At 42.6% G+C, this 24,587-nt stretch overlaps 2 protein-coding genes across 4 annotated transcripts; both read left to right on the forward strand.

Moving 5' to 3' along the window:
- Positions 1 to 6: 6 nt before the first annotated feature.
- Positions 7 to 3,403, forward strand: cdk2ap1 (cyclin dependent kinase 2 associated protein 1). Of its 2 annotated transcripts, none has more exons than XM_080017862.1 (4): positions 7 to 146; positions 2,209 to 2,309; positions 2,464 to 2,590; positions 2,719 to 3,403. In XM_080017862.1, the coding sequence occupies exons 1-4, from the start codon at positions 122 to 124 to the stop codon at positions 2,784 to 2,786; spliced, it is 321 nt and encodes a 106-aa protein (XP_079873988.1). In that variant the 5' UTR covers positions 7 to 121; the 3' UTR covers positions 2,787 to 3,403. The 2 variants fall into 2 exon arrangements, with proteins under 2 accessions (XP_079873988.1, XP_079873987.1); XM_080017861.1 differs by lacking the exon at positions 7 to 146 and adding an exon at positions 743 to 880.
- A 1,400-nt stretch (positions 3,404 to 4,803) lies between these two features.
- mphosph9 (M-phase phosphoprotein 9) lies at positions 4,804 to 24,176 on the forward strand. Of its 2 annotated transcripts, none has more exons than XM_080018385.1 (24): positions 4,804 to 4,882; positions 5,765 to 6,033; positions 7,240 to 7,387; positions 8,386 to 8,475; positions 8,557 to 9,083; positions 9,220 to 9,367; positions 9,480 to 9,552; positions 12,042 to 12,145; positions 13,024 to 13,128; positions 14,670 to 15,136; positions 15,271 to 15,420; positions 15,510 to 15,597; positions 16,227 to 16,442; positions 16,676 to 16,723; positions 16,880 to 16,944; positions 17,996 to 18,097; positions 19,468 to 19,698; positions 19,795 to 20,000; positions 20,326 to 20,571; positions 20,697 to 20,817; positions 22,013 to 22,104; positions 22,256 to 22,446; positions 22,958 to 23,026; positions 23,175 to 24,176. In XM_080018385.1, exons 2-24 carry the CDS (start codon positions 5,801 to 5,803, stop codon positions 23,274 to 23,276), a joined length of 3,822 nt encoding a protein of 1,273 aa, XP_079874511.1. In that variant the 5' UTR covers positions 4,804 to 4,882; positions 5,765 to 5,800; the 3' UTR covers positions 23,277 to 24,176. The 2 variants fall into 2 exon arrangements, with proteins under 2 accessions (XP_079874511.1, XP_079874512.1); XM_080018386.1 differs by having other exon boundaries at positions 19,795 to 19,976.
- Positions 24,177 to 24,587: the final 411 nt, after the last annotated feature.

Below are 24,587 nucleotides of genomic sequence, written 5' to 3' on the forward strand. Positions count from 1 at the left end.
TGCCGCCCGGACACGACGTACACACCAAGCTGAATGGAGGAGCGGATCCACGCCACGTGAGAAGAACACACAAAAAAAACAACACTCCGTTCGTACAACATCAACCTTGGAGGGAAAAGCCATGGATGCGGCTCAGTCAAAACCAGGTATATATACATATATATGTATATGTTTACATATTGTATATATTACAAGATGCGCGTGTGTTCTCTCCTCTCGGCAAACAAAAGCGGATAAACCACTTTAAAAAAAAAAAAAAACAACAACTTTAAACTAACATGTTACCACTATCCAGCCCCACTATCTGTTATATCACCATAGAGGGGGGGAAAACAAAAAAAAGTAAAATGTGATTCCAAAAAGTGGGAAAACTTCCAAGAGTCCTGAGAGTTGAGATGCTTTATTTATTTTTTTTTTTTATTATTTTTTTTAATTATTATTATTATTATTTTTTTTTTTTTTTACTATGAAACTTGGCGCTCGGTAGTGCGTTTAAAAAGCCACTTTCGAATACATTCCCTAACTAAGTAATTAAGTGGAGGGGGGGAAAAATTAAAAATTGGAAGCTCTTAAATAAAGCGCCGGTTAATAGAAGTTGACCCGACGTGGGGGGGATAAAAAGCGGGTTTTTTTTTTTTTTTTTTTGTACTTATTTCACCCAGAAATCCCCGAACGCAGAGTTCCAGCGCTACAAAGCGCAGTGGGTGTCAATATAAAGTGACGGCCATATTTGCCGGTGCCGCTGTTGTAAACAAAAAGTGAGAGACAGACGCTTCACTGAATTTCGGGTCATTTTTATTTCTTTCATTTACCATGTCTCTGGGAATGTCCTACAAACCCAACGTCCACCAGCACGTTCCGGGAACTTCCGCGAACCAGGGTAAGGGGAAAAGCCCGGCGAAAATCCGAGCCTCGGCGCGTTAAATCGAGTGTTCGGCGCGGGGTCTCGGAGAATACCTGGAGAAAGACCGCGTCTGTAGTTTTTTTCTGTCCACTTGTGTGTGTGTGTGTGTGTGTAGGGTCAGATCCTGGGAGCTAGGCTAATTCCCATCCGCCATTATTACTAATGTTCCGCGCGCCATCCGCGACGCTAACGGGCTCGGAGCGGGTCGAGGGAGGGCGAAGGGTTCGCCGGCGTGGCCCCCCGCACCCCGCGGCGCCGGCCCGCCCGCCCGGGAGGCGCCGCCGCGCCGTGACAAGAACCTCTCACTTTGTCTTCTTGAGCCTCGTTCCGTTTCCTCCATGATGCTCCCCCGCGCCGAGCTGCTGATTGATCTGCCGGTGGGATTGTTGCTTTCCGCGACCCTTCGAGGACACCCAGCGGCGGCCGGTGCGCATTACACGGGCCAGCCCGAAAAGACCGCGGACAATAATAATAATAATAATAATAATAATAATAATAATAATAATAATAATAATAATAATAATAATAATTATTATTATTATTCTTTTTTAAATGATTATTCCTGACAATAATTGCACGTTTTTAGTTGTGCCGTTTTTTTTCCCCTCAAACACGAGTACATCCATATTAATCCGCCCCCCCAAAAAAATTAAAAAATAGCATTTTAATATTAACTTTTTTAAATGCTGTGGCGAAATCACAATCTGCACTGTGTTGGATATGCTCAGAGAAATGGATATTTTCCATAGTTTTATTTAATTTTTTTTTTTAATTTTCAGAATGTGAGATCCAGCATTATTTCAGGATCGTGATAACTTTTATAGAGACAATTGGCGTTTAAAAATAACAAGTTTTACAGTCTGAAAAAAGTGTGTGTGCGCGCGCGTGTGTGTGTGTGTCATAAATAGTCAGATATCTCAAACTATTACAGAATATAAATGTCAAAGTATGTTTTCCCATTTCAAAATATTTTAATTGGGGAAATTGCATGTAGACTGAAAATACCTGCAATACACACCGTCAACGCAAGCTACAAAATTGTCTATTGTAGCTTTGACATTTAAAAAAAAAAATACAACACAAAAGGTGTATGAAATGATTCTTTTTGTCCCTAGATATTAACACAGTACAAAGTGAAAATGTACATTCGATCGCATTTTCATTTCCCAATTTAAATCTACACAGGAATGACTATAGTATAACATGTAAACATAAAATGTCTGTTTAAAAAAATAAATATATATATATATTTTTTGTGCATTTATGTTTATTTATTATTATTTATTTTTTTCTCTCTCCTATAGTTGGAAATATCCAGTCTCCTTCAGCAGCCAACTTGGCCACATTACAGTCGTACAGGCCCCTGGTGAACGATTACGGGCCGCCCTCTTTGGGATTCTCTCAGGTAACCGCCAGCACCATTTCACTCTCCCTCTTTCGTGGCCACAGTAAGCCACACAATTGTGGTGGAAGTGTTGATTATATGTGAAATATTTTGTGTTGTTTTAACCTCCTGCGAACCCAACCCCCAAATTAAAAAAAATAAAAAAACAAAACAGGGTTCCAGTGGTAATCAGGTGCCTCAGAGCAAATATGCAGAGCTACTTGCCATCATCGAGGAGCTAGGGAAGGAGATTAGGCCAACGTACGCTGGAAGTAAAAGTGCCATGGAGAGACTTAAACGAGGTACGGTCCACGTTGCACACAAAGCGTCCAACAAATGGCTCGTAAACACCGGTCACCCCGATGAGATGTTTGTTGATGAATTTCATGTTGGGTTTTTTTTTTCTTTTCTTTTTTTTTTTTTTTCCAAGGTATAATCCACGCCAGGGGGTTGGTACGCGAGTGCTTGGCGGAGACGGAGCGGAACGCCAGGTCCTAGCCGCAGAGTCGGTCGTGCAGTTGGCTCTGCTAGAACCAATAACGTCTCATTGCAAAAACAACAACAAAAAATTGCATCTATTCAAATTTCCTTTTAAATAGATGAAAGATTTCAAATGGACACAAAAAAAAGAAAATATGGGGGGAAAAACTGAAAATATTACAAGAGCATAATTGTATAATGATTCATTAGAGTTCTGGGGGGAAAAAAAACGAGAATGTGTGAGTTATTGGCAGACAACTGAAAGCATACTGTGCGGTTTCTTTTTCTTTTTTTTTTTAAATTTTCTTTTTTTTAATTGCTCCACTTTGGGGGTCTTAGTTTTGACTACATATTTAAAACATCGGTTAATGCATGCCAATGGACCCATGATAACCCATGGGTTGACTGTACACACTGCATGGCTTGTACAGGGCTAGACTAGAAGGAAAGGAACTCTTTTTGAAATTTGGTCTGATTTTGAGACCCTTAGCAACCATGCAGGGCAGGCGAAGAGCAGAGACGTGCCAAATGCATTGGTTTGTTCATTTTGAGGTTGTTTTTTGGTATAAAAATGGAAAATGTTACTTGCATCTTTGTATGTATTTATTACTCGGTGTAATAAATTGTATTTTCAATACCGTTGTCATGGTTAAACATTTTATACATCGCTCAAACACAAAGTGTTAGTGTATTTTGTTTGTTAGTTTCCTCATTATTACTATTATTGTTATTATTATGATTATCCCCGACATGGCAGGGTCTTTAGACATTTTTTTCCCCCTCTAGATGCTCATTTAATACTAAACTCACTATAGCTTCTGTTGTAAATACAAGCGCCATGTGATCCTCATTTCATTTTGCGCATCATGAGGAGTGGACAAGGATGTTCTGGATATCCAACAGATTTTGAGCTTCATAGTGCCACCCTAAGGTGACGCCATCAATTTTAGTTTTATATGCCATTACCTCTGAAGCTTTTGGAGCATTGTCACATTTAATACATATAGGCATTTTAGGATAATCATATCGGATTTTCTGTCAATTTTACATGAGCGAGACCTGCAGTAAGTAGTTTAACTATCAAGTTGTAATTGTAGTTTATCTATGCGATGACAAAGTCCAGTTTGTATTTGACCTGTTGTCTCTGGAGACTTAGAAGCCACATTAGTTGCCGAGAATATCAGACAAAGGGTGAGGGGAAAAAAAAGCCATAAGAAATATTGAAGTAGCCTTTACAAGATGGGGAGATCCACGGAAAGTAAAGGCCTCAAGCTGGACTCCAACTGGCTGTTCTTGGTTTGTTTTGGTCAGGTTATGATAGATAAGTGCTCTTTATAGAGGTAGAAAAAAATGAAAATAGCTGATCGCACGTTGTTAAATGACACAGTAACTTTAATTTAACTGTTTGACCAGCACATGCAACATGCAGGAACTCAGTCAGATAAACTGTTTGGAAAAATGGGTATTTGGCCTTTTCCAAGGAGTGAGTTTAAAGATATATAATTTTTACATTATTTGCCATTTGTTATTACTTTTCTACAATAACAATGTCCCATGAACATTAAATAGTGTTATCAAACGTGAGCATGACTAGCAATATAGATATCTGATGTCAAGTGGATTTTAATCTTCAAGTCCAATATAAGTGATATAAGAGTAAAAGTACATCTTATGAAATAACATCACACATTGAAACTAATAATACCTCAGGAAAAAAAACAAAACGCTTGAAAGTGTAACAAATTACATCAGATAGGATGTTTGTTTGTTTTTTTTTGGGAATAAAACAAAAATAAAACAGAATGAAAATGGAACAGATGAAAAATGCCCAAAAGGGAAACGGAGCAAGCGGTGATTCCTGGTGCGCTTGGTTTTGGCGTTTTGGCGACGCGTCCGATTGACGCCAACCAATGGGAAGGCAGCACCGGCGGAACAGCCAATCGCGCGTCTGCGTTTCCGGTCACGTGTCGTCCAATGCGGGGCCGTGGGCGGGAAGGCGGAGCGGCCGCCGCTCCGTCCACTGCGGCGCGGCGTCCAACCAGCGAGCGGCAGCTAGCGGAGCCAACCTCTACCGAGTGGGGAACCATGGAGGAGCTGATGCTACGAGTTCACTGGTACGGTATGGTCCCCCTCCCGCGGTGGCGCCTTCCGAGACCCTCACGGTTTGTTCGTAGCTGGACGCCGTTGAGCGGGGTTTCTCGCGGTGCGCTGGTGAGCCTGTCCCAGGCTAGTGCTGCTAATCTTAGCGGGCTGGCCCGGTGCGTTGTTTGCGACGCCTTTCGGTGGTTTTTTTTTTTTATCCAGAAAATGTGTCCAGTGGAGTATTTCCTAAAATGTTCTAACTCCGTCTCAGGAGTTGACGGGCAACTTTGACAGCCTGCCGTGGGGGGGGGGGGGGGGGAACAAAATCCAAACCAACAAAAAACAAAAACGGTGACGTTTACACGGCCACGTTTTCCCACGGTACATGTTAGCTAACATGTGTAAGGTGCTTCTGAAGGCGAAGCGTGTTGGGGGGGGGAAGAATAAATAAAATGCTTCATCATTGTCGAAATGATATTGTGCTGGTTGAGTTAACGGGGGCTACTCGCTCAGCGACTGGGGCTGTCAGTGCTCCTGACAGACGGGGACGCCGCTGTCTTGTTTTGGCGCTACAACACCTTGCCGCTCAAACGCTGTCACTGGGATCGCTTCATATGTGCACTGTGCCACCTGTTGAGATGGTTGAGGTAAGAGGAAAACGGTGCTTTATTCATAGTTTTCTGTCGCCGGGGCAAGCGATTTTGAAACAATATTGAAATTGTTGTGATTATTGCCAAGGGACTCTTGAGCTTGACGTCCATAACCCCACGATAATAGGAACACCAGCAACAATACAATATGGGCAACAGCAACGACACCCTGGTTATAAGAAAGGACTAAAGAAATATCATGAGAATTCAACATGGCCTTCCTGTTTACATCTTGTTTCTCTCTCTCTCTGTATTTCTTTACAGTTGTACGGCTGACCCCCTTTCCACGGGCCCATAACCATGTCCACAGATGATAGTATCTCTGAGGACGTGTCCAGTTTGGGGGCTTTAAGCCACTGCCAGGTTAGTGCTGATGGGGGTAAGGAGAGCGAGGTCTCCTGCGTGTCCTCTGAGGGGACGTCGGCTTCGGGGCATGCTGGGCCGGAGGACGAATGCGCCCGCACCTCCCCAACATCCGGTGGTGCAGGAGGGAGCAGACAGATCAACATTACACCAGCATGCGACAAGATCAGGTGCAGAAAGCTGCGAGCTGTAGAGCTATACAGTTAAGATATAGAGATATATTTGTAGAGCGGTCGGTTTATAACAGGAAATATAGATAACCACAACCTTGATCCTGTAAGGGAAATTCAAGGGCTGAAATTATAGTAACTGGTACATGCCTGTTCCAAGTTGAAGACTTTCTCAGACATGTTAATGGCACAGTTGAACAAAATGTCAATGATTCAGTCCCGTGTTCCACAATGGAAGATGTAACTGCCGGTTATAGTCTTACACAAGTGAAAGACACCCTTTGTAACTCGGATGCAGAACCCTGAAGCCCTGCTGGCTCGCTGTTCACTGTTTATTGAAAGTTTATTAATATTACTTGTGTCACATGTTCAAATTGCACAAAATTGGAGACTGGAAGCTTTGCTGGTTACGAATATTTATAAAAAAAATATTTGTTTTTGGGGGGGGGGGGGAATATAGAAGTGAAAGAGACTTTCATTTGAAGTTTGAACTGGACATTTCAATGTTGGTTATATGTTGTGTCCTACTAAAACTCAGTGAGTTACAGCTTGAATTATACTGAAACTTGGTGACAGTCCCATATTCTATTTTACTGGCACTCAGTGAACGTTCCATGTATTTTATTTTGTTGGAACTCAGGGACAGTTTCATGTTCTATTATTGTTCCATAGTGAATAATGAACAATATTTAACAGTGTCAAAATCAGCAATCTCCTTATTGTGGTAACTGAAAATTGCAGCGGTAGTCCATATGTGCAGCTGTCCAATCAGGTGAGTGTGATCAGATCACATGATGTATTAGTCATCGACATACAGCAGATCGGAAATCGGAATCAGAAGGTCAGACTTAAAAAAAAATTAGGAATCTGAGTTGGCCAAGAAAATTGCATTCTGTGCATCTCTAGTTGATAAACATGTTCGGTAACTTTACGAGACGATGCATTTCAAGGGGTATATATCCTAATCAGATGAATTTGTATACTGTATATAGTTAGCCGTAGTAGCTCGCATACGATGTGTTTAGCCTCATTATGAGGCGGCTTCGGTGTGAATAACTGATGGAGTCATTTAGCTGCAGTAACTCAAACGCCACGGAGACTCCCTGTTACACTATTGTGGTACTCAATATTTTCCCAAGGTTGGCAGGTCTGGTATTGTATTATGTTGTACATCATCATTAGCTTTAATTCCATGCTCTCTTGTAGGAGTCTGTGTCTGAGCACAAATGATGCTTTCGAACAGGGGAAGAACCTCCCCTTCATCAACCCAAGCTCACTGGAGACGCTCAGGGCCCTGGTGCAGGAGATCCAGAGCAGTGGGGAGACAGACCCTGAGATCTGGAAGGACTGCGAGGTGAGGAGCATGTGCGCGTGAAAATGCACGTGTGCTTATGACAATTAAAAGGTTACGTGTTGGTTAGCTGTTGTAGCGGTTATTCCCATGCACCACAGGAGGCAGCTGGCAGCCTCAATTCTTGGCTGTCACTTTCAGATTTTATCTGGATCACAGCTGACAACAGGATGTAGACAGCCACCCCCCCACCCCCCCCACCCATGCCCCACACATAACGCCACACTCGCACGGCATGATTTACGGGGAACAGACAACTCGCGCTACCCCATACTGGAAGGAACCACACTGCAAAGTTTTCATGACCTGATGTCTTGTCTTATAACAATCATTGCTTTATTTCTATTGATATAAAAGAATAATAATAATCATATAATATATATATTAAAAAAAACAATAATATTTAAAAAATGCCATATAAGAATATAATAATAATAATAATAATAATAATAATAAAAATGTCACACAGACACCTAAAATTTGAAAAATTATGTTTGAGGAAAACTATCATCATGTCTAATTTTAGTATGTCATTTTGTCGCTTTTTATTGTCCTATAGGCCATCTTCAAAGGCAGGGAGCAGTCCATTCTCCCTGTTGAGAACGTTTGTAACTTTTACCGACACAAACTGCACCACAGTTTGGTTAGGTTTTTGTTTTAATGCGGTTCGTCTTACACTGCAAGGTTGAAGACGCACCAATAAAGGTTTTCTTATGAGACACAACAATGTATGGTGGCCATGTATAAATAAAGCAGTGTACGCTGGGTGTGTGTTAATTGGTCTGAAATGTGGTTGGGTATACACACAAACGCACCGGACTAAAATCAAAAAGATGCGTTAAATGAACTGACCGGCAGACTCTCTGGGCTAGCTGTGAAAACGACCTTAATATTTAGCAAGGGCAAAATTTAACTACCCAAAATATGATAGTTTTATACAATCCACACCTTTTATTGAAACTCTAGGCCATAATGTTTTTTTGTTTTCTTTCACCCAACAGGGGAGATGGTTGCATCTTTTTCAGCTTGTTGAGAAGCAATACCAAGAGCAAATCCTTGCTCAACAGGAACAATATCAGTGCCAAATTCAGGTGAGACTGTAGCCAGTCAACTCTAATTCTGAAAGTTTTTATGTTCTTTATATTTACAGTAAATAATCTTTGGTTTTCCAGCTGATTCAAGATGAGATCAAAGCCCTGGTTCAACTTCAAAACCGCCCGGGCAGCGGCCAGCCACATGCAGACTTCACTCAGACCCCTGTTACAACCACCACCACCACCCCCGCTTCCACAAAGGACTATAATTTGCTGTTCATCTCAGACGACCCCCCACCCTCGACCACCTTGCCCAGCGGGAATGACCGGCTGGCTGCCCCATCCCGTACTCCCTTCAGCTCCCTGTCACCTACCCTTCATAGAACAGAGACGGTCAACCCAGTGGACACCCTCGAAGACCGGCCGACAACAGTGCTGAGCAGTGGCTATGGGACTTTAAATGCCTGGGAAACATGCCTGGACCGGGAAGGTTGTGCTGAGGAGGTTGAGGAGGTCAATCCTGCACAAAGGTATGAGAACCGACTCTGGTCCTCCCCTCTCCAGGAAGACGCAGACAATACTGTGATTGCAAGCCATGAGAGCGTATGTAATGACGCCAGAATGAAGGAGCCCAGGCCAATGCCCCACCAACAAGAAGAATCTGTGTAGGTCTTAAGTTGGTCTTGCGTTCATTTGCTCAGTTGTGATTAAAACCATTTCGTTTTTTTTAATATTTCAGCATATTACATTTACACGACGGAAACTTTTAATTTAAACTCCCTTCTTCATTTGTCCTGTCAGCCAACCTTTGACCTCCTGGGCCCAGAGGCAGAAACTAATGTCAAAGAAGACCAAGGTGGGACAAATCCAGGATTACCAGGAGCTACCAGTGAGCCCAAGGGAACCCCCCAAACACGGCCCCTCAGAACATGCAGCCTTCCAGAACCTGGTATAAATCTCGAGGCTTTCTCTTAATGATGGTTCCTTTCTCATCTCTCACCATGGCCTCTTTTTCATTTCTGCTCTTTTGGCTCATCCACTCTGTCTCAATTGGGTTTCAGCATCAACCAACTGGAGCCTTCCATAACTTATTTCCTCTGAGGAGGAGTGATAGTCTGATGTCGGAGGCATCAGGTAACTATACACTGTACACCAAGCAACAAACAGTGATGTGTGTATGTAGTGTATCTGTGTATACTGTATATGTACACACATACAGCATATTTCTACTTCTTTGTCAATAAGCGCTGGATTGGCATGTAGGACACTAAGTGACCATTAGATTGTGCCATTGTATTGTGTTTTTTATCAATTTTATATATACATCTTGCAATGCTCCTAGACACATCATCAGCGTTGTATCCAGGGTTCATTAGGTGTTTGGGTCTTGCAACAGACACCCTCGCCCAGGCGACCCAGTCGGGATTAATCAAGTCCCGGCTTGTGTCCAGGTAGCACCACCTCACCCACGCCTCTCCTCTCCTCATCCACAGTCACCTTGAGGCAATTTCAGCTCCTTCTGTGACCATCTTGATAGCCCTTTGCTTCCTCACTGCTGTGATGCCCAACATGTTATAGGCCCTACAGAGGGACTGGCCAGCGAACTCTCTGCTCCCTACTTCGATGGGCTCACATCTCGCTCGCCACCCATTGGCGCGGCACTGCTCTACCAGCTCGGCGTACTTCCCTCTCTTCCTCTCGTTGTTTTTCTCGATGCAAGGGACAGTGAGTTTCAAGAGGTTGACCTGCTTTGACGCTTCGGAAAGCAGCACCATGTCTGGCCTCAATGTTATGAGGGCAACATTTACTGGGAACTTGAGTTGCTTCACCAGGTCGACCTTCAGCTCCTAGTCCTGTGCAGTTGAGAGCAGGCCGGAGGAGGAGGTCCTGGAAGCTGCTGTTGGCCTCTGACCAGCTCTGATGAAAGGGATGGTTTTCTTCAGTGGGCGGATGCGCTTGCAGTGGTTAATTCCGCTGCAGATGGTGTCGGCTATGACCTTAAGGACTTGGTCATGATGCCAACGGTAGCATGCTCCTCCTGCTATCCTTCCCCTTCACCTTGTTGTAGCGTGATTTTGTGATACTACCAAAGCCAGTCCTTCTACGCGTCACCGTGCCCACCAGTGCGCTGTGTCTCAGACGAGACTCAGCAACCTCGACGGCCTCTGTTGCCTTCCACTTTTGATTTGTTCTGACCTGAATGCCGGCCTGGGAGACCTTCGGGTTGCTCCACTATTGCCTCAGGATCTACAGGTTGTTCCTGAGCTGGAGGAGCTTGGTTGCTCTGTTGCTCATGCTGTGTGGGGCCTTTGCTGCTTTCTTTTCCTCCAGCCCGAATCTCTCCGCGGCAAGAGAGACAATGATGGTGATCATTGATTGGAGGCATCTGTCAGCTTCCCCCTTAGCTTTTCCTTCTAAGATGGAATCAGCGTCTTCATTGAACTGGAGTCACCCCTTCTCCTTGCTAGCTTAGGGCCACTTGACCCAACGATGTTCTGAAATGCGTGAGGCTGCAGCTTGTCACCTGGAGGTTCCGAGCATTGTGGGTTGACTCCATACCTGGCTCCTCCTGCATCTCACCAGGAGTTGCTCCTGTGCGCTGTGCCACTTGCACCGTCTGCACGCATCCCATTTTGGCCTGGTGGATCTTCAGGCCACGTGGGTTCTTGCAAACTTTGCTGCAAACACAAACTGTAATCGTTGTCGAGTTCCGTTGCCATTTGTTGTCATTCTTTGGTCCGTCCAGCTGGGGTGCTCATCCTCCCCTTCTCAGGCACCCCTGGGGGTATCTTTTCGTGGGTTGATTCGTAGCTTAATTTGGGTTCTCCGTCTCTGAAGATGCAGGTTGGGCTGCTAACCCTAACTACCCCGGTTGCCGTCTCTCCGGGCTGTCTGCTGTCTCTCCAGCTGTCGCCACTCTATTCTTGGCAGTCAGCCAGACTTCCTGGTAGTCACTGGTTGAACCAGAAAGAAGCTTTATATATACATCTTGCGATGTGCCTGAACACATCATCAGTGTTGTATCCTGGGTTCATCAGGTGTTTCGGGTCTTGCAACAGACAACGTCGCCCAGGCGACCCAGCCGGGATTGGCCAAGTCCCAGCTTGTGTCCAGGCAGCACTACCTTGCCCACGCCTCTCCTCTCCTGATCCACAGCCGCCTTATGGCAATTTCAGCTGCCTCTGTGACCATCTTTATGGCCCTTCGCTTCCTCAGTTCAGTGATGCCCAACATGTTATAGGCCCTACAGAGGGACTGGCCAGCGAACCCTCTGCTCCCTACTTCGATAGGCTCATACCTTGCTCGCCACCCATTGGCGCGGCACTGCTCCACCAGCTCGGCGTACTTGCCTCTCTTCCTCTCGCTGGCTTCCTCAATGTGGTCTTCCCAAGGAACAGTGAGTTCCAAGGGGATGACCTGCTTTGAGGCTTCGGAGAGCAGAACCATGTCTGGCCCCGATGTTGGATATAACATATGAAATGTGAGGTCCTTCATGTTGCACAACTTGGAACAAATTCCATAAAATTCTCTTGGAAATGGCAATATCAGCCTGACTAGCTCCATGATGAATTTATGTTAAAATGCAAATTGTTCCAGATTCTCTTATGTTTTCCTTCTCTCAGGTTTTACATATTGGCGCTCGAGTGAGAATGACCTCTATCGGCCGCTACCGGACAGTTTTGACAGCGGTGCCTACCCCTTCCTGCAGGAGGCGTCATTGAGTACTGTAGGTTGAAGCACTTAAATGCTTAATATACACTACCGCAAGATTAAAACCACTGACAGGTGAAGTGAATAACATTGATCATCTTGTTCCAGTGGCACCTGTGAAGGGGTGGGATATATTAGGCAGCAAGTGAACAGTCAGTTCTTGAAGTTGATGTGTTGTAAGCAGAAAAAATGGGCAAGTGTAAGGATCTGAGCAACTTTGACAGGGGCCAAATTGTGATGGCTAGAAAACTGGGTCAGAGGATCTCAAAAGGGCAGTTCTTGTGGGGTGCTACCGGTATACAGTGGTTAGAACCTTCCTAAAAGTTGTCCACGGAAGGACGAGCTGTTAACTGGCAACACGGTCATGGGTGCCCATGGGCTCATTGATGGGCGTGGGGAGCGAAGGATAACCCACCTTGTCAGATCCCACAGAAGAGCTACTGTAGCACAAATTTCTGAAAAATTGAATGCTGACTATGATAGAAAGGCGTAAGAACACACCGTGCATCGTAGCTTGCTGCGTATGAGTCTGCGTACCTGCAGACCAGCCAGAGTGCCCATAATGACCCCTGTCCACCGCCGAAAGCGTCTACAATGGCCTACAGTTTAATGTTGTGGCTGATTGGTGTATTGCTGTTAAAATCTGTCTGCCTCATTATTAGTCAGGGTTGCTGACCATTTCACGGAGGGCAATTAACTAAAGTCATTGATGGATCCCAAAATTCACCAGCAAATTTTATTATCTCAATCAAGTGATGGTTTTAGAAGAGGCTGGTTATATATAAACCATGATTGTTACATAATCAGTGGTCGATAGAACTGTGCTGGAAATTGACTAGTGGCATTTGTTATTTCCAACCAACATTTTCCGTTTCCCCATAAACTCTGCCTCAGGAGCCTCAGCTGTCTCTTCGAGAGATCTATCAGAGCAAGCAGAAAACGGCCACCAAATGCGCGGACTGGGATTGCTCCCTTTCCTCGAGTTCTTTGTCACCACAGGTACGGCACATGCAAGGGTGTAAAGTTGATTTGAGAAGTGTGTGTAGGGGGGTTGCCATGCGTGATGCGGCACAGATCACACCGTGCTTGAGAAACAAGTACATGACATGATCTAAAATTAAAAGCGGTGCAAATTGGTGGAGAGGAGACGACACACTCATGGAGTGGCATTTTTTTGCGTCTATAATTGAGGGCTTTGAATGCATATTATTATATTATTTAAAATGATGTAGTTATGGGGCGCTCCGGTAGCTCACCAGTTAGCGCGCACCGTATACAGGGCTCAGTCCTTACCGCAGCGGCCTGGGTTAGGTTCCGGCACGTGGCTATATACTGCATGCCATCCTCTCTCTGGTCCCTTTCTTCCCCCACTATCACTGTCAAATACAGCATGAAAATGCCCCCCCCAAAAAAAAATCGAAAAACATTTTTTTTTATATAGTTATGTTTCCAATGATATATTGAGGGGGACAACTCTCTGTCGTCCCCCACCCCCTATAAATTCTGCCCCTGGACAAATGCGATACAGACATTATGGTGGATCTCCCGAGTCTCAGACTCAAGGATACACTGGGTCTTAAAAGTATTAAAAAAGCATTGAATTTAGTATTCTCAAAATAAGGCCTTTTAAAGTATTGAATTTCGTTACAACATATTAAATTACGTTTAGAAAAAATCGTATATTTTTCCTTAACTTTTGTAGGATTAAACAAACTGTTACTTCATGAATATCTGGTCTGGTCGCACACCCGTGAACATGGGAATTGTGTTCTGTGTCCGTTGCCACCATGGCGCAGCAGAGAAATGACATCATCAAGTGGCGACTTAAACTCAAAGGGACAGTGCAGGCTTATCTCAGTATAGATTATTAAAACACAAATTAATATAATTTCCTATTTATCTGAATTTTGGTGACATTTGAAACAACACTTCAAACTCTTGTGTTTGACGGGAACATATTATTTGTGGTTAATGAGGGGTTTGTTAGTTATCGTTTATTTCAGTTTTTTGGCTTGTTTTCACATAGGTGCAATTGCTGCGACTAACCTGGACCCTGCTCATTGATACCTGCTTTATTTATTTATTATATTTTATTTTTTGTTTACTGAAAACAGTTTGTGCCAATGTGCACAATGTGCAAATTTGCTTCAGTTCAAATAGGAGCTTTGGTGACCAAAAGGTGCTCTGTGAGGCCATGGCCGCTCCATGGCCTCACATAGCACCCGCGATGGGGGCTCTTAACAAATACGTATCTTTTTCATTTTATGCTATTAGATTACACACCTCACAAAGCTATTATGTATTAAATAAGAATGTTAATATTGTAATAAAAGGTTTTATTACATTCAAGTATTTGGTAAATAATTATTTTCTAGGGTTTAAAACCCATACCGATTTTCCATTATCTCCTTCATACTTTTTCCAGTACGGCTGTGAAGTTGGCATTAAATTTCATTCAAAGTGGTATTAAAACATCTTAAAAAGTCTTACATTTAACTTTGGGAACCTTGGGGGTACCTTTCTCTCTGTTTGTTACCAAGGTGATGATCTTGAACCCAGCGGGACTCATGATGCAATCAGACCGTACCTCTGGCTTCACATCGCCCTCACACTTCAGCAATCCATCTTTTCCCATTCAGTCACACCTAAATCCCCGCGTCGGGACTCCCGGTACCCCCGACAGCAATTTCGATTGCAGTGCCAACCCGGGAAGCGCAGACTGTGCATCACGCGCCTCCAGCCTTTCTGTCGCCACGACTTCCCCCAAAAAGGTGGACCGCTCCTGGGGAAGCCCATCCCATATGGTCCCCTCTACCTCCCGGGATAAACCCCAGCCCCTCCTCACCAGCAGCCAGCAATACAGAGCCAATGCCCCTTTAGCCAGTGAGGAGGAGGGCAGCCACACCAACACCAGCACCCTGAAGCCTTGCTCAGCCTCTGGTGCAGTTCCCATCAGCCCCCACAGAGAGAGAGCCTCATCTCTAGAAGACCCTGTTGTACTGTCTCTGTGAGTGCAAAAGCGCAATTTTCTCAATCCTTCTGTGTTGATTTAGTCCCTGTGTAGTGAGCATTGCTTAAGTTGGTAAACCACCACCCAATCACCTGCTTCTCTACTCTGCTTTATTCTTCCTCCTTCCCTAGACTTCGGCAGAACCTGAGGGAAAAGCACTCCAGACACGTGGCCAATCTCAAAGCTTATTATGAATCTGAGATTAAGTTCCTCAGAGAAAAATTTAGCCTCAGAGATCTGCCCCAGGATTTGGAGAAGAGCAACCATGCGCTCAAAGACAGGTTTGTTCAGTAAAGGTGTTGTTAAAACTTTCCTCTGCATAGAATGGAGTTATTTCCCTCATGCTATTCTTATTTTTGTATATCTATAGGTGTAAGCATCTAGAGAAAGCACTAGCTGAAGCCACCAGTCGTGTTCAAGACCTGGAGGCCAAAAATAGTTACCTGGAGAAGAAACTGGTATGATTCCTTTTTAGAATTCAGGCGTACAAACACCATGTTATTTTTCTTAGTCAATTTGAGACACAAATTAGAGGAAAAGCTTGTTATTGCCAACATATGTATTGTATATGTAGAATTCACTACATTTTTGATTTATAAACTGCATTTGGTGTACACATATGTTTCTCCCTGTCACTTCCCCAAGTAACGTACATCTTTCCCAAATACAGTACAACTTTGAAGTTATTTAGAAAGTTGCAGATAGAAGTCAAACTTTTGGCCATTGTGACACTCCATCCTGGGTTGTTTTACTGATCTTGACTTACCAAAATAATTACCTATCTTGACATGACATCTTTGATTTCAAAATGTTCACGACACGGTCGATGGCTCTGCTTTTATTTTGACGGGACCAAAAAATCTCCCTGCTCAGCAAGAACTTAATGGCGCTGTAAAGCTCTGAGATAGAGATGTCAAATGATTTAGTGCCACACTTAAAGATAAAGAAAGAAAATATAACTGTGGGAGTCTCTACCCACATGTACCTACCTTGTCTGCCACAATCACAAACGAAGGACATCCTAGACAATGTGAAATGTGATTTTTATTTTTAATTTTTAATTGTATTATTATTATTTTTTTGTCAGGCTGAATGGCCAGAGCGCTACGCTGTAGCAGGTGCCACAGTGAAATCCCTTCAGCAGCAACTGGAGGACGGCAAACGGTCCGGCAACGATAAGGACAACTTGGCAGCCCATCTGAAAGCTCAGATACGACAACTAGAGGAGGCCTTACAGAAATCCTGCCGGGAAACAGATGAGAAGGAGGCCAGGAGGGAGAGGGAATACAAAATGCTGCAGGATGTGAGTGTTGCTGGAGATGCAGAGCAGGGTCATTTTTCCACTTATTTAGCATGAACTACATGCTACATACCGGCTACATTTAATGCATTTAATTCATAGAACAGTGTAATTGAACATTGGCATTTTTCCTCTATTCTATAACATACCTACCTTATAACAATAGAGTGTAGGTATCTAAGAGGTCAACTTGTTGGCCATTGATGTTAGTAACCTGAACCTTTGTATTTCCTCAGCTTCTTGGAGAATATGACTCCCTGCGAAAGGAATATGAAGGAGTCAAGGTAACTTTTTGTAACTAAATGTAATGTATGATCCTTCACTCAAATTCCAGATTGGAGTAATGTTGTGGCAGTGATGGCTTTGTTGAAAATAATTGTTGTAAATAAGCATGGCACATTTTTTATGAAACAAATTTGATGTATTTTTCTTTTTTACAGGACACCATGGTGTCAACAGAAAACAAGCTTATCGACGCAAATGAGCAGATATCTGATCTGAACAGGTAAGGCTATTGGCTGTGTATGGATAGTGTTTCTAAAATATGTTGCAGTGCAATGTATGTATGTTTGCATAATGTCATACTGATACTAAGTTGCCTTTACACTGAATCTGACAAGCAACCAGAAGTCTATTGATTTGTAAGAATAGTCAGATTCTGCACCCCAAATGCTGCGATCCGAGAATTGGGCATTCCGATCGAGGGCCCTTGATGCTTCCAATCTTTCAACTATTGCAACAAATTTTGGATCTGACACTATAACTAAAAGTCACTTTTTTATTGGAACTGGGCTTAAAACTAAGTAAATAAGTTGCTGTACGTATATAAAATAACAACGTTATTAAGGTTAACATTGGTCACCATATTCACTATCTATAAATACATTTTTATATTAATTGTGTGTTTTTTCTGCACTTTGGAGACACTATATAAAGGGATTTCTAAGCTCTTTAATTCATGGAAAATGGTAAATGTGAGCTGAGAAAACTACTCGCTGTTTCCTGGAAAAAACCAAGCTCTCCCATTTTCCTTGACATATTTTGTGACGAGAAACCCGAGACACAGGTCATCTGACGGCCGCTAGGAGGGAGGAGCCGACTATGAGATGCGTTTTCAAATTCAGTGTAAACCCAGCTTAAGGATGGCCTAATACCGCTTTCATCTATTTATTTATCTTTTCAACCTGTGCTGTCAGCAGGCTGTGTCTACAACACATGGTATTTGTAGACAAATTAAATTAAAAAAACATATCAGAGATGTGACAAATACCACTTTGTTTTTTTGTCCACCTTCTTAAAAACATTTCTGATGGAAGAGATAAAAGCTTTAAACTACAACAGCAATGCTGCCTGTGCATATCAAGGTCTTTCTTCCTTCAATGCAGCCCTGCTGCATGTATAGAAGGGTGGCCAGTTGTACATTGTTTAGTGCAGGCAATATGAGCAATTCTGAGTGTACTATAATAAATATACTTGATATTTCTTTCAAGGTTTCAGTTTGAACTATTTTACAATTTTAAAATACAACAAATTGTACCTGGGGATTACTTTATCAGGGTGATCTCTAAGCTGGAGTCTCAGGTGAAACAACTGGAGCATGAGAGCCAGACTCGGGTGCGCTTTGCATCCCACAGTAACACACAGCCTTCTGGGGCCGGGTAAGTACTCGAAAAGTATACGTGCTGAGATTGACTATTGATTACATTTTTAAATACTGGTACTCCTCACTTAACGACCGAGTTCTGTTCCTTGGATAAGGTCGTTAAGTGAATTGGTCGATAAGTGAGGACCGTGTTATTTCACGGTAAGGGGGCGTGGCCATTGAGAACGATAGTGTAGTGAATACTGACAGACTGAGGGAACAAGGCTGAGACTGAGAACAGTGATGAGATTAGATGTATACAGTGTATATATAGTATATATAGTGTAAACAGTGGTACCATGAATTACGAGTGCACTAACATAGGAGTTTTCCGAGTTACGAGCCGTCGTTCCATCGATTTTTTTAATTTAATTTAATTTTTATTATTATTATTTTTTTGTATTGATTTGCGAGCAAAAATGTGAGTTACAAGGAGCCACTTTCAGGTGCGCCGCCGCTAATTGGCGTGGCGAGCGAATGTGGCCAGCATCCCGCGTGTCACTCCTTCACTTCACGTGGTTACCTGAACGTGGAAGCATCTCTTTCGTGTTTTGTGCTCACGTTTTGTGCTTTTTGTGCAGTTGTTTTACCTTTTTTTTTTTTCTAATCATGGGTCCTTAGAAAGTAAGTGCTGAGAAGAAGAAGCGGATGATGTCGATTGAATTAAAGCATGAAATCGTAGGAAAAAACTGTTTATTTCTTTACATTCTCTTTTATTATATTTCATTATGTTTTTATACAATATTTGTTTTTCATAAATACATTTTTCTTATTTAAAAACACCAAAAAAAAATTGGGGTGGTTTTTTGGGGGCTGGAACGGATTAATGGCATTTCAGTTCATTTCAATGGGGAAAATTGATTGGTAATTTGAGCAGATTGAATTACGAGCTCTATGTCACGGAACAAATTAAACTCGTAAGTCAAAGTACCACTGTAGTGTGTGTGTGTGTGTGTGTGTGTGTGTGTGTGTGTGTGTGTGTGTGTGTGTGTGTGTGTGTGTGTGTGTGTGTGTGTGTGTGTGTGTGTGTGTGTGTGTGTGTGTGTGTGTGTGTGTGTGTGTATTTAGTATATACAGTGTATGTAGTATATAAAGGGTGATGCGTGATGAGATGCTTGATGCTGAGACACTGCGGTATTGTACATAGTGTACAGTACAGGCTGGTCAGAGAGCTGGTTGTCAGTCCGAACGGTCGTTCGACAGGTAGGTCGTCAGGTGAGGAGTACTTGTATTACAATTTTGTGCTGTCAATTTCATATGTGTTCTTGTCTTTGGTTTAAGTATTTTAAGGCCACTTAATTTTTTTGTCACTGTTAAAAATATTTTGGCTCTAAGATCCTGAGATCCTCTCCCTGATCCTAAATTTCATGTTTCATGTCTCCCTAGTCTTTTCCATCATCCTGATTTGCTGCTGTCGCCCAGCAAATGCAAAACAGAGCCAGATATTACCCACCGGAGGTCTCCTTGTTCTGCAGTTGACCAGTCAAATGGAGGCAGGAAATCACCATTCCATCCAACTAATGGATCAAACGGCCAAAGGAAATCCCCTCTACAAAATGATACGTCATTGGTCTCCGGAGACTCTATGGACACCTTCTTAAAGGGAGGCACTTGGAAGTAAATTTCTTCTTTTTCATAATTTAAGTTGATATTAATACAGCTTAAATAATTTCATGTAGGACATTTTGGCTTACATGAAAAATGTCTTTATAGATGTTCGTCTCCCCCAGAGCGTGATCAGTTTCACCCTCAGTCGTTGCATCAGTCTCAGCCCCAAGAGCAGCACGATGGACCACGGGACCCGGGTAGGAGAGAGGGGCCGAGCCAACTGACGCCCACAATGAGAGCCTTAATGGAGCTAGAAGACACTAGAGCGACAGAGAGCCGGGCGCCCTGTAAGAACAGCTCCACGTGCCACAGTAGGACTAACATGATGCTGCTGATTGAAACGGATAAGATAACCACCATGTTTATTTTCATGGTGGTATTGATAGCATAATTACTTCAAATACGTTTTTTGATTAATTGTTTGCACTGAAACTTTTTTAAATTTTGTAATTTGCTTTGTAATTTTTAAAGATTACCAGTGAAGTAGGTTAAAGTGTTCGTAGTTTGAGTTCTGAAAGTTATCTTCATCCTTCTGTGTAATTTTGACATACTTATGGTTTTAATGCTGCATACTTGTCAGCTTAGTGTGTGTTATTGAACTTTCCATGTGTCATAATGAGGGGTTCATCTTTGCAGGGGGTGGCAGTCAGAGGACCACTATGGGCTTTGTGGAAAGGAGACACAAAGATCCTGTTGAAGACAGAGTCAGGGTTCCGACAGACAGGGGCGTGGCCCGGAGCGCCCACGGATCTGGATCAGTCAAGTACAGCGGTGGACCGGAGACGCCTCTCCTGAGGGCCCAGAGGAGCCTATCTCCAGAAGGACACAGATCCTCATCTCTGCCCCCTCCGGCCCACCGCAGCTTACCTCCAGCTACACCCAGTATGTATCCCCAGCGTTCTCTCTGAGCCTAGTGTTAAAAAAAAAAAAAAAAAAAAAAAGAAGAAGATTAAGTGGTGTTCCGTGATTTCAGCTGATGATGAAATATCCTGTCTCTCTCTCTCCAGCAAAAAGAGAAAGCTTGCTCATGCCTCTGTCTGCCAAGTCCAGCCCCAAACGTTCTCCGACCGAGAACTATTCCACTGCGTTTGGTCATCTGTTGCCAAGGCAGCAATACCTGCAGACGAGGTGGGCAATACCCACAGATTGAAACAAATATATATATATATATATATATATATATATATATATATATATATATATATATATATATATATATATATATATATATATATTTTTTTTTTTTTTTTTATTTTTTTATTTTTTTATAAAAATATAATTTTACATAATTATATTCTAAATTCTATCAAGGATAGTCATTTAGTCTTCTGAATAAAAACATTGATTAGTTGAATCTGACAAAAAATACGACATGGAAATATTGTCTTGCTTTTAGCGACCTGTGTGAGCTGAATGGTTTTGGATTTGTCACAGTGGGAGAGGATAAAGAAGGAAGTGAAACAAATGACTTAAAAAAGATATATATACACATACATACATACACACACACACACACACACACACACACACACACACACACACACACACACACACACACACACACACACACACACACACACACACACACACACACATACCTAATCCTACTGAGTACCGGGTCCTCCCCTTATACACTCTGCCTTCCTGTTCTTCTTTTATTAACAAGTTCACCACTGTTGCTATTGACCTTCGAGAACCAAGACAAAATAGTGCTAAAAACACATTTAACCAAGTCTCTATGTCTAATACAGTATAAATGTCTTGTACAATATCAAGTATAATGTTTCAGCAGAAATCCCTATATTACAGTAGAAATTATATTTGTGTGTTTTAAGTGAATATTGTAACTAAGGGCATAAATTTGGTTTGAAAAGGGGGGGGGGGGCGGACACGACAGCGGGGGACCCGGCGCGCCATGGTCACAGTTGGTACCATCAGAGACGGTTGCTATCGGGGCGCAGAGTCGTGATTATTTCAAATGATATAGTTATGTTACAATGATAAATTGAGGGGGACGTCTCTGTTTTTCCCAGGCAGAGGGGTCTGGACCCCCCCTTTCCCCCTCGTCATTTCCGCCCCGATTGTAACCTTCCACATGCCAACTACTATCCTGCACTCATCGAGCCCCAGCCACTTTAGAAAATTCAGCTCTTCCCACTGACTCACACACTGAAGTATTTAACAATGGTGGTTACTCCTTATTTCTGGGAGACCTGTCTGCCGCTCCTTTAAGCCGTAATATATTTACTTAAAGTCCCAGACAAGAGGGATGGGAAAGTGTTCCTGTTCCCCAGAGGGTTAGGTCACCGTTCCATCTCCGCAGGATCGATGGAGCCCAAGACCAGAGGCGTCACTCGTTTCACAGTCCCAGTCTGAGGAAGAGGCTCCACTTTGCATCACCCAACAAAGCGGAAGGTAATGTTTCTAACCAGGAAAAGTTGAAGAAATGAATCAGTGATTATGATATTTTTAAATGATTATTGCAGTATTTAAAAAAAAAAAGAAAAAAAGGTAGAGGTAGATCTATCCCTATGACTGTAGAACTAACATTCGTATTGTTGTGCAGAGCCGCAGCAGCAAGGCAGCGGTGCGGCCGGCCCGGTCGAACGGAACACGCAGCTCGGTCGCGGTGAGGACGGGGCGTCGGCTTTGTTAAATGTGCAGGACACATTTGAAGACTCGCCGGTGCTGGAAAGGGTTCACTCGTTGAGCGAGGCCGAAAAGCTTTTTGATGAGCTGACGCAAGAGAAAATACAGGTAGGTCCCATCTGAACAATAATACTAAATTCAAAAAGCGGCACGCAGGAATTTAGATCACAGCGTGCTGGTAATCTGGACCCTAAACCAGGGATCTTACCGTGTCCTTGAGATGCTAGCAGTGCTTGAATTTCGTCCTCGGAAATTGAAGTAGTGTAATACCTTGAAAATAGCCCCTTTCGTGCTGAAATGCTTAAAGTCCTTGAAAAAAATGCTTTTATGACAGATTACGCCAGGGAACTGTAAATTGAATCCAGCATGGTCGGAAATAGACTAGAGGTATTAATAGATGACAATGAGGTTGATAAGATATAAAGATTTAATAATATAAATAATAGAGATTGAGAATTATATATTTTTTAAATTATTACAGATCACATTGAAAATTGATTATATTTGTTTTGCATTGTCCTTGACAATGGGGGAAAAAAAAAAAATACTGCTTAAAACCTTACATGAAAGTTCTTGAATTTTGTGCGTGTGTGTGCGCTCGTGCGCGTCGGACGAGCAGGTCGAAGCGGCTCTGAGTCGGATGCCGGGAGCAGGCGGTCGAATGAGTTTACAGAGCAGGATGGACGAGGTAAAGGCCGCTCAGTTCTGAATTTCCCATCAAGTGATCATTTCAACTTAAATATGTGTCACGTTTTGCATGTCTCAACACAGCAGTACATCCACCAACGTAGCAACCGATGCTGTCTCACACTCTCACTTGTCTGTTGCGTCCGCAGGTGGCCTTAGAGAATCGCCTGGAGAGACTGAACCACGATTTGGGTTACATCCGCATGACATTGAAGAGATTCCACGTTCTCCGCTCCTCCGCCAATATATAGCAATGTCTGTCTTTTTAAAAAAAATTGTATTTAATTTTAAATTTTATTTTTTTTGACCGTCGTGTAGATAGGGATGTACAGCCTCTCCGTTTTTCTACGCAGCACTGATTGTGTTGGAGTTTCTCTCTGTGCCATCGTCCATCTGTACAGCTGCCCAATGGAGTACTTTATACTTTACTTTATAACTCTGGGGAAAAATATGTTTTTATACATATATCTATGTTGGAAAGATCTCACAGTTGTGAAGTATATTTTTAGTAATGCACAGATTTGTAAAGGCACTTACTTTTTTAGCCACAGGAGATATGAGTAGGTTTTACTTACCATGTTCAGGTATACGAGGTAGGTTTTTAAATCAGCCGTTTCAGTGTGGATGTGAGTCTTTTTCTTGTATTTTCTTTTGTGTACATTTCCAGTAAGTTCCAATATTTTACATGACATTTTTTTCTACTTTAACGGGTTAATTGCAAGTGCATTCAAATAAGTTGTTCTGTTTTTCCTTTTGTTGCATTTGTTCAAATCACAAAAACTTGAAAAATATTTTGCCTACTTTATTACGTTGCCTTTTTTGTATATTTTTTTTAAACATTACTTTACACGGCTTTACCTTCTGTTTTGCATTAAATTGCTTTTTAGCTCGCTTGCTGAGACCATCTCGAAGTAATGACCACTTGTAAAATCCAAACCAGCAGACGTCAACAGACGCAAACACAGTACACGCTTATCAAACTGAGTATTTTTATCAACAGGTCTGATGCATGTGTATCTTTTGCACTTTTTATGTTGCATCGCAGGTTTCTGAGCTGTTTGCAATGACCTATCTGAACTGAATTTCACTGGAGCTACAGTATAACATCGTTGTCCTTGCACAATAAAGCAAGCTTTTGATATACTGTAGAACACGTGCTCTTTTCTCTTTTCTTTTTTTTGTAAAAGCATCTCCTTCCTTTTGAGCATGTTGAAATAAGTACATACAATAAGTATAGTATAAGGGCTTTTTTTCAGTTCATCAGTTTAATGGATACATTCCATGATTATTGTTATTATATATAAATATCATTTTTTTTTTTCTTTTTTGTTCTTAGTGAAAAGTGACTTTAGAGGAAAAGAATATAGATATATTTTTTTTTTTAAATGTAGTGCAATCATAGTCGGAAATATCTGAAACTGAATGTACTTAAGTGCAGTAACCAAGTACTCGTAATTGGTTATTCACTGCTTATGGGCAAAGTCGTTTAATCACACCCCGTGCAATACCCAACGCGGGCCGTTGGGGGTCGGTGTTTGGCCGCGGTGACGGCGGAGCGACGC

Source organism: Zeus faber, assembly GCF_960531495.2.
Source record: "Zeus faber genome assembly, chromosome: 17".
In the NCBI taxonomy this organism is placed as follows: domain Eukaryota; kingdom Metazoa; phylum Chordata; class Actinopteri; order Zeiformes; family Zeidae; genus Zeus; species Zeus faber.

Coding starts and splice junctions, on each gene's coding strand:
- cdk2ap1 (XM_080017861.1), top strand. CDS start 814: ATGTCTCTGGGAATGTCCTACAAACCCAACGTCCACCAGCACGTTCCG. Junction 2,310..2,463: donor CCTCTTTGGGATTCTCTCAG/GTAACCGCCAGC, acceptor AAAACAAAACAG/GGTTCCAGTGGTAATCAGGT. Junction 2,591..2,718: donor CATGGAGAGACTTAAACGAG/GTACGGTCCACG, acceptor TTTTTTTCCAAG/GTATAATCCACGCCAGGGGG.
- mphosph9 (XM_080018385.1), top strand. CDS start 5,801: ATGTCCACAGATGATAGTATCTCTGAGGACGTGTCCAGTTTGGGGGCT. Junction 12,146..13,023: donor AGGAGGCGTCATTGAGTACT/GTAGGTTGAAGC, acceptor ACTCTGCCTCAG/GAGCCTCAGCTGTCTCTTCG. Junction 16,443..16,675: donor AATACAAAATGCTGCAGGAT/GTGAGTGTTGCT, acceptor GTATTTCCTCAG/CTTCTTGGAGAATATGACTC.